We start from the raw sequence: 10,030 nt of genomic DNA, 5'->3' as shown, positions 1-10,030 counted from the left end.
GAGACAGAGACAGAGAGACAGAGAGAGACAGAGAGAGGGAGGGAGAGGGAGAGAGAGACAGAGAGACAGAGACAGAGAGACAGAGACAGAGAGAGAGAGACAGAGAGAGAGACAGAGAGAGATATGTGGGGGGAGGAGAGAGAAGGATGGAGTTCAAAAAGAAGTGTCAGTTTTCTCATCTATAAAATGAGAATAAAAATACTTAGATAAAGCCCTAAGTCCTAGGGTTAGTGATGGTGGTAGGGTATCTTCAGCTATCTGGGAGAAGCAGACCAAGACAGACAGGGAGCTCTGTGGGGTGGGAGCTCCCACTATAGGGACTCTTATACTCGAGGCTATAAATAACTCGGGGGATTTAAATACATCTTTGGGATTAATAGTCACTCATTCAAGGTTTCAACCCACCTTTTTCTTTTTTTAATAAGGCTTTTTTCCCCCTCTACTGTATATTGAAGGTTATTTTTAAGGGAAGAGCTGGTCTCAGGATATATTTATGGTGGTGGGGTTTCTCCAGCTTTTAGGGGTGGGCTTGATGCCTGAACTAAGAGTACAGATATCCTCTAGAAGTGTACTTGGGTCCTTCCTGTCATGAGACAACCTTTGTCATGAGGATTGCCAAAATCTGCTTACATTTTGAAGCATTTCAATGTTCCAAGAAATAATTTAGGACACTAGCAACCAACCAGTTGATAACTGCCATGCCTTCTACATGCTAACACCTACGATTTAGCTATTAAAAGGTCACCCTTCAAAATCCAGCTTCCTTAAGCTTTACCCTCACCATAGTGCTCTTGAAATAAAATCATGAAAGAAAAACAAAAATAGAGCAAAACAGTCCCAATCTGTGTAACTTTCTGGGAAGAACAAAGCCCCTAGCCTGGCATTATCAGATCTCAAATTATATTATAGAGTGGCAATTATCACAATGATCTGGTATTGGATAAAAAAAAAATAGAAAAGTTATTCAGTAGGTTAGATTGGACAAGCAAGACTCATAAGGAAATGCAGAGTAAAGGCCTGAGCTTTGATAAACTCTTAAGAACATAAAGAACTGAGGGAAATGAACTTTTTGTTCAGTTACAAAGGCTATAAAAACCTGATAGCAACCAGGAGGGAAATAGCTTTACACCAGCAGCTTATACGTCTACATAATAAATTCCAAATGGACAAAGGATAATGTCACAATATTAAAAATGAAAAGACAATGAATTAGGGAAGATTTAATAAACTGGTGTGATGTAGAAAATAGTATAAAAGACCAAAAGCTGGCAACTTTTCTGTTGGAAAAATAAAAGGCATTTGTAGAAATAAAATAAATTCGGCTAGAATGTAAAGATACAGGATGGGAAATAACATCTTTGGATGAAACTTCGTTGACAAAAACCCAATGTTCAAAATCCTCAAGGAATTTATGCAAATCTCTAAGAGCAATTTCCCAGGAGATAAATGACCAAAGGATATGTACAAATAATTCATAAGAGAAGAAACACAAACAATCAACAGCCATCTCAGACTCTCAAAATTTTAAAATATATCTTAGATATCAACTTTGCCATCAAAATGTAAAAGACAGTAAAAGAAAAATTAAACTTTGGTGCATTGGTGGCATGTAGAAAACATGTACACACACCAATTCATAACTGTTACAACTGTGAATGGGGTCAACTATTTTGGCAAATAATTTGAAATTATGCAAGAAATCTTACAAAAATCTTTCTGTCTTTTGACCCAGTGATCCCATTCTTGGGCTCATAACTCCTAGGGAGATACTTGACAATAAGAGAAGAATTACTGTCTATGAAAATATGCATAGCAGCAATATTTATAATAGCAATAGAAAGTATGCCTAGCAACTGGAGAATGACTATAGGAATTGTGGTATGTGAATTAATGAATAGGAATAACAAAAGGGAAGAAATGCAAGGAAATATGAGAAGATTTATGAAACGACATAAAGTGAACAAAAGAACAAATTACAAAATTATTATAACTGTGACAATGAAGAAAATTCCAAATGACAACAGAACTCGGATAAAAACATGATGTTCTACCTTTTAAATCATGTATGTATTCTTTTAATAAATGGAAAATGACTAAAGTGCTAGGTTATATGTTATTGTTCAGTTGTTTCAGTTGTGTCTGACTCTTCATGACCCCATTTGGGTTTGTCTTGGCAAAGATACTGGAGTGGTTTTGCTATTTCCTTCTCCAGCTCATTTTACAGATGAGGAAACTGAGGCAAACAGGGTGAAGTGATTTGCCCAGAGTTGAACAGTTAGTAAGTGTCTGAAGTCATATTTGAACTCAGGAAGATGAGTTCTTCTTGGTTCTAGGCCGGGTACTCTATACACTATGGTGTTATGATCACTAAGAGTTATGATCACTCTTTTATGTGATTTTCTTTAAATATTTCCAGGGATTATAAATTGTTGGAAAGTCATTTGGAGGGACACTAGAAGCATGTATAGAGGAAATGTGCCAGAGTGGAAAAAGCTCTGGACCTGGATTCAAATCCCACCTATGTCTCTTACCATCTGTGTGACCTTTGACAAGTGCCCTTTTCTGGGCCTCAGTTTCCTCATCTGTAAAGTGAGGAAGTGAATGAAGTCTGGACTAGATGATCTCTAAATTTCTTTCCAGCTTTAACAAAATGTACCAATAAACTTGATTTTTTAAGTATGAAATCTCTTAGAAAGTCCACTGGGCATGAGACATAGAAGTAATATGTTATTAGATAAGAGGACATTTATCTGCTGACCTCAGGCTGGTTTACCTTGGGTTGGGTGCTAAACCCTGTGACCAAGATGCTCTGTTCCTCTCCAAGGGCAAAGATGCACATGTCTCCTTGTGGATTTCACCTTCCCTCTGGGGACTCTGCATGGAACAGCCAGATAGCCCTATGCACTATCTTCCTAATAGTGGGCTTGGATTGATTTGATAATCTAAGAAAAGTTGTCTCTGCCTCTTGGACCATAGAATGTAACTGACAATACATCCCTGCTTAAGCCATATATGGCCTTGGATAATAGCTTGACTGTGGTCACAGACCTACTAAGGCTTTCCAAGACTTGTTTTTAGGGTTCTGACCTGGATTCTTTGACACAGACCCCTCCTTTTTTCTTTCTTTTTTACTGAAATGAAAATATCATGGCTACATTGAAATGTGGTATCTGACATCAATGTTTCCTGCAGTGATTAATTAGAGGATGCTTTTATGTTTATTTTTGCTTTAAATCAAATTCAACTTGGCTTCCCAAAGAAAATGATGGAGTGGATTTAGTTATAATGTGAATTAATTAACTATTCTGTTTTGGAAAAGAAAATGGTAAAAATGCCAGTTCCTTAGTTTACTTCCTGACTTTAGGAGAAACACAGATGTCAGAGCAATGAGAACGTCGTTGTTGAAAGGCACCTGATGGGTCACTCGGCCCAATCTAGACCTGACATAGAATCAGTAGCTAAGCTTCTTGAGGGCAGACACTTTCATTTTTGTCTTTGAATTCCCATCCCAGTGCCTGGCACGTTGGTAATGTTTAATGCTTGTCTAAGTTAATTTCATTGATTAATAAGTCTCTCCACAATATATAGCCTTTGCTCGGTCACTCACAGTCAGTCAATAAGGATTTCTTAAATACTCTGTGTTAAGTGCTAGGGAAGCAAAGAGAAACAAATGAGAGTCCCTTCCCTCAAGGAGTGACTGAGATGAGGGACCTACAGCCTCCGGAGGGAGCTCCTTCTGTTTTATTCAGCTTCTCACTGTTATCTTTCCCTGTATTGAACTACTGGAATTCATTCTCTCTCCCATCCATTGCTTCTGGTCTTGCCCTCCTGGACCAAGGGCAATAGGTATAATTCTTCTTGCAGGAGGTGTGATGGCAGTTTCTGAATCTCCCCACTCTGCACCTTCCAGAATTATGGTAACTGATTCTCAGATAGCAATTCAGGACCAATGTCTCCCTGCTTGGGATTCCATCAATGTCCTACCCCTGGCCACCATCTTGAAACAGTCAAATTCCTTCTCTGACTTTTAAGTGTCTAATCACACTCCACTGGCCCACAGGACTCAGTTGTATCTCTTAGGGATGGGAGTCCCCTCAGTAAGATGCTGAGTGGGCTCTTTCTGGTCTTGAATGTTCACAGGTAAATGAGTGGAAAAATGAAAGTTACCTTGGGTAACTCAACACCTTGGGTCCCCAAGTCCAGCTTCTAAGGGTCATACATTGGCATCTTCCTCCCTTTGGATGGATAAGTAGGCACATCAGAATGGCTCGTTTTTAACCAGAAGCCATGGTGCTCTAGGCACTGGGATCTGGTTTCCTTTTTCAGACGAAGAGGTTAAATGCTAGGGTATGTCACATAAATGTCAAAGAAATCTTGTTTTGAGCCAAATGAGCTGTGGAGCTAGGACCAGAATCCACCCAGTTCAACTCCCTTGTTTGTCAGGTGAGAAAACTGAGGAGTGTGAAATGGCTTATTCAAGGTTATACAGGTAGTATCAGTCATCTATACCCCTCTGTGAAATACAGCTAAGTGGCACAGTGGATAGAGAGCCTGCCCTGGAACCATGAGGGCCTGAGTTCTAATTTGGCCTCAGACACTTACTAGCTGTGTGACCCTGGGCAAGTCACTTTACCCTGTTGACCTCAGTTTCCTCTTCTGTAAAATAAGCTGGAGAAGGAAATAGCAAACCAATGCACTGTCCTTACCGAAAAACCCCAAATGGGGTTTTGCAGAGTGAAGAGTTAGGACAGAAAATGGCTGAACAACAACAATTTGGGTATTCCTATCACCATTTTACAGGGCAGCTAGGTGGTATGGCCCTGGAGTCAGGAAGACTCATCTTCCTGAGTTCAAATCTGGCCTCAGACATTTACTAGTTATGTGACCCTGGTCAAGTCATTTCACCCTGTTGGTCTCAGTTTCCTCATCTGTAAAATGAGCTGGAGAAAGAAATGGTAAACCATTCCAGTATCTCTGCCAAGAAAACTCCAAATGGGTCACAAAGAGTCAGACATGACTGATAGACTAAACAACAAGAAATATAGATATGTTGTACTTTTTAAGCTAGTTTTGGGGGTTTGTGAATAGCTGGGAATCTTCATGCCCTAGAAGGAAAAGCATTCTGTCATTGATCAACAAACATATATTAAGCACCTATTCTACTTAGAGCACTGTAGGAAGGAGAAAAATAGCTCTCTGCCCCCCCCAAATGAAAAATAGCCCTCCCAAGTGAAAAATAGCTCCCCCTCTCCCTATCTCGGTTCCACTGAGCAGGAGGAAGGCTGCTGGAGGCTGTATCCAAAGAGATGGGAGCCTGTGTAATTATCGATATGAACTCATATTTTCCTCTGGAACAAAAATAAGTACTGTGGCTTCTAAAAACGCTCTGAGAATGCCAGCTCAAATCCAATTTTAGTTCTTCAGCATTACCTTTCAGAGAAGACGGGATGCGGACATATTTTGGCTTGAAAGGAAACTCGGCTTTTTCTTTCAGGTTTTTTCAGATGAAGCTGGCCACCATTTGTCTTTCCACAGGGCAGTGTGGTGACATTTTACAAGCACACCTGCTAGGCTACTTAATCTACACAATATATTAGAATGTACTTTATTTTTTCTCTATTATTAAGGGAAAAAAACCTCAAACCGTACTCCTGAATATAGGGAAAAAATACACTCATCAATAAAGAAGTGATGATGGTTTTGAAACTGGAAAAAAAATCTATTAATTTGCAAAGTGTGACAATAACATAATAAAATTGACGTTTTTTAAAACACAGGGACCTAAATTTTCTCATTCCAATCACATGGTCTACCCCAAATCTCTCCCTTTCTCACTGTATGACCACTGCAAAATCAGTTTCCTCATCCATAAAATGGGGATTTTTTATTGTTGAGGTTTGGTCATGTCTGACTCTTTGTGACCAGTTTGGGGTTTTCTTGACAAAGTTGCTGGAGCAGTTTGCCATTTCCTTCTCTAGCTCATTTTATAGATGAGGAAATTGAGGCCAACTGGGTGAAGTGACTTGTCCAGGGTTACACAACTAGTAAATGTCTGAGGCCAGATTTCAACTCAGGAAGATGAGTCTTCCTGACTTCTGGGCCATACCACCTAACTGCCCTGTAAAATGGTGATAGGAATACTAAAATTATTGTTGTTCAACCATTTTCTGTCCTGACTCTTCACACTTCAAGACCCCATTTGGGGTTTTTTGGTAAAGATAGTGGCATGGTTTGCTATTTCCTTCTCCAGCTCATTTTACAGAAGAGGAAACTGAGGTCAGCAGGGTGAAGTGACTTGCCCAGGGTCACACAGCTAGTAAGTGCCTGAGGCTGAATTTGAACTCAGTTCTTTCTGACTTGAAGCCCAGCTTTCCATTGGCTTTGCCACCTAGGAAGGAACATACTTAGTAAACCTTAAAGTAATACATACATTTAAACTATTTTTGAAATTATGTATTTTTTTCTTAATGATTTGGTCACTATTTGAAAAAGTTTTGAATGGGAACTGTCTTCAGAGCTAGCTATGAATCACACACAAAAAAGAAATAATGCATCTTTATAGTCAGTCACACTTCAGTTATAGCAAAATAATAGAGCTCGACTCAGCTCCCAGCTGCTGTCAAAGGTTGGACGTGCCCTTAGAGCACCAAAGTATCCCACCACTGAGGAGACACGAAAAGATGCATGCCCTCAGACACTGAAGCTAACAAGGAGACAGGATAGTCAGAAGTGTTCCTTGTCATACCGGTCTTGTAGCAAATACATGCAACTGAATAAGGTGAAAACATCCATGGCAGGGACAAATAGAATGTAAACTACCCCTTACTTGGGGCAGCTGGTTGGTGCTGCGGAGTTAGGAAGACTCATCTTCGAGAGTTCAAATCTGGCCACTTACTAAGCTGTGTGACCCTGGGTCAGTCACTTAACCCTGTTGGCCTCCATTTCCTCCACTGTAAAATGAGCTGAAGAAGGAAATGGTAAACTGCCCCAGTATCTTTGCCAAGAAAACCCCAAATGAGGTCATGGACAGTCAGACAAGACTGAAAAAATGATTCAACAACAATAAAGCTACTTAGCAGGGATGGCCTCACTTTTGTATTTTGTACTAATGTCCCTAGTGCCTGGCATTTAATAAATACATGTTGATTTGACTAATGGATTTGGGAGTTCTGATCTAGCTGTTCTTCCTTCTCCTCTAATTAAGTGGTACGTTTCCTTCAAACAATTTTTTTAATAGGGTTTGTTCCCATTTCATTTCTATTTTCCAATGTTCTCTTTCATTCCTTCTTCTCCTACAGATCTATTCCTCACAACAAAGAATAAAAGAGGGAAAAAAATAGTTGAGCAAAATTGTTTAGTATTGAAAAATTCAGATATTATGTGCAGTGATCCATACATCTCCTCCCCCACCTTTGCAAAGAAACTGGGACCATATTTTCTCATGTTTCTTTTTTGGGGAGAGCAATGGTCATTGTTGTTGTCAAAATATTTTGGAGATATCCTGTTGTCCAGAGCTAAGGCCTAACAAGCAGGTTGTGCCCTGAGAATGGCATAGCAGTAATGCTTTGCCCTCTGGAAGGGCCCCACCCTCTGCCAAAGTGTCCTGCTTGGATCAGCTCCAGGTGTTCACTGAAGGATTTAGCCGCTTCTATTTCCCAGGGCCATCTGTTACATGTTCACAATCCCTGTTCCTTGCCACTGACAGGTACAGCACCCCTGTTCCTGTCACAGAGCTCTGGTTCTGTACCTGGAAGGGTGGCCACGACCTCTAAGACTTGAGACAATGACTGTTCCCACAGGCCCCAAGAACACTTGTATTGTCCCAAGAAATGTCAATCATGAGAACTCAAGATCTAAGGATGATTGTGTTGTGGGCCAACCCCTTTCAGGTTGTCCCAACTTGGCAGCCTTAAGCCCCCCTTCTTGGAATGGAGGGACTTCCACATGCATACGTCATTTTCCTCACTCTGAAATTAATTTAACCTCTGCTTGTGTCCTGACTTTCCTGCCTCTTGTCTGCCCTGTTTGCCTGACTCTAGCCACCCACAGGTTAGAGGCCCGTTCTGGTCCAGTTGACATTATTTAGTCGTTTTTCAGTCCTGTCTTACTCTTTGTGACCCCTTGTGGAGTTTTCTTGCCAAAGATGCTGGAGTGGTTTGCCTTTTCCTTCTTCAGCTCATTTTACAGATAAGGAAACTGAGGCAAACAGGGTTAAATGACTTGTCCAGGGTCACAAGGCTAGTAAGTGCCTAAGGGTGGATTTGAACTCAGGAGGATGAATCTTCCTGACTCCAGGCCCAGTGCTCTGTGCACTATGGTGCCACCTAGCTGCCCCCCCTACATACACAGTAGGTAGTTAATGAATGTTGACTATTGACCAAGTCCTGCTCCCCACATCACAAGGCAGAGAACACAAAAATCTATTTAAAATGTAAACAATGGACTCAATCATACAGAGCAAATCTCATCTCATTTCCTTTGGCCTGCCTGACTTCCTTCCAAAGCTAGATATGTGATGGAGGTGCATGCCATCCCATCCCTGGTGGGTGGCTCACCTGGTCTGAATGATGACAGCTTCTTGATATAATCGATCGTACATACAGATGTTCAGGTCCACGTTTGGTTTGGGAACCCAGACAGGCACAATGATAGCGAGCCCCACAGCTGTGAAACATAACTAGGTTCAAAAACACAAAATCCACAAAATGGAGATCATGAGTCATCAGTAAATTTGTCAAGTCCATTTATTCATTGTCATCACATGAGAGGAACTTCAAAGGGCCCTTTTCCCAAACCCCTCAGCGCTTTTCCTCTGTCCACTCTTTCCTCCAAAAATCCACTCACCATTGGAGTGAGCCTTGCAATAGAGCTGGCCTGCTGGGTGACCATAAGGTGAGTACCTCAATGTACCTGATGCCTCAATAACCAGGCAGACCCCAGGACTCCATCAAACCTCACCTTGACCATCAGGCAGGAGTAGAAACTACCTACCAGCCCTCTAGCAGTCTCCAGGTATACTCCCAGGCCCACCTCCTGGGCCCAATCTGCTTTCCACTTCCTGGTTAGAGACTGGTCATCAAATCAATGTTACCATTACTACTTTTGGAGGGTGTAACCAACCTATTGCCTTAAACTAAGTCACTGACTGCCCTAGGCAAAAGCTCTTTTAGCTAACTGCCATTTTCCCTCCCTCATACTGGTCATATTTGACCCATCTGTCCCAATGTCCTATCTAATCATGCCCTATCCTTCTGTTGTGTCCTCTGGAATGCTTGCTCTATTATTAACAGTTACTTTTCATCTTAACACTATGTCTTTCCACCAGAAATTACTTTGTAGCTATTTTGTATATAATTTTCTATATACATGATCGGGGAATTTCATTTTTGTTATCCTTAGTGCCTAGGGTGGGATCTGGAGCATAGCAGATGTTTAATGAATACTTGTTGAACTGAATTGACCAAAAATGGCTCAAGAATGGTCAATAAACATTTATTAAGCACCTGCTATGTGCCAGACATTGTGTTAAGTGCCGAGCATACAAAAAGAGATAAAAGACAGTCCTTGCCCTCAATGAGCTCACAATTGGAGGTGGGGGTGGGAGACAATATAAAAACATATATAAAAAGCAAACTAGATACAGGACAAATAGAAAATAATTAACAGAAGGAAAGCACTGGAATGAAGAAGAATTAGGGAAGGTTTCCTGTAGAAGGTGAGGTTTTAGTTGAGACTTGATAGAAACCAGGAGGTCAGTTAGGGTGAAGGAGGGAGAGCATTCCAGGAACTGGGGACAGCCAGAGAGAACGTCTGAAGCTGACAAGTAGAGTGTGTTGTTCAAGAAATGGCCAGGAGGCCAATATCATTGGGTTGAGGAATGTGGTGAGAAGTAAAGTATGAAAAGAAAGTAGATGTGGGGACAGGGGCTTTGAATGCTAAATACAGGGATATATATATATATATATAATATAATATAGAGGGATATATATATAATATAATATAGAGGGATATATATAATATAATATAGAGG

General features: G+C 40.8%; 1 protein-coding gene across 1 annotated transcript in view; it reads right to left on the bottom strand.

Annotated features, from left to right (window-relative positions):
* Positions 1 to 10,030, bottom strand: part of CFAP74 (cilia and flagella associated protein 74) — a 111,914-nt gene that overhangs the window by 44,819 nt on the left and 57,065 nt on the right. The window contains exon 20 of the mRNA XM_069078375.1: positions 8,556 to 8,677. Coding sequence (XP_068934476.1) covers positions 8,556 to 8,677 — 122 coding nt within the window. The remainder of the gene's footprint in view (positions 1 to 8,555; positions 8,678 to 10,030) is intronic.

The sequence above is a fragment of the Petaurus breviceps genome, unplaced genomic scaffold (genome assembly GCF_028583685.1).
Source record: "Petaurus breviceps papuanus isolate PSGF00001 unplaced genomic scaffold, PetGlider_PUasm1.0 91041, whole genome shotgun sequence".
NCBI lineage: Eukaryota > Metazoa > Chordata > Mammalia > Diprotodontia > Petauridae > Petaurus > Petaurus breviceps.
This window is presented reverse-complemented; position numbering and strand designations above follow the sequence as displayed.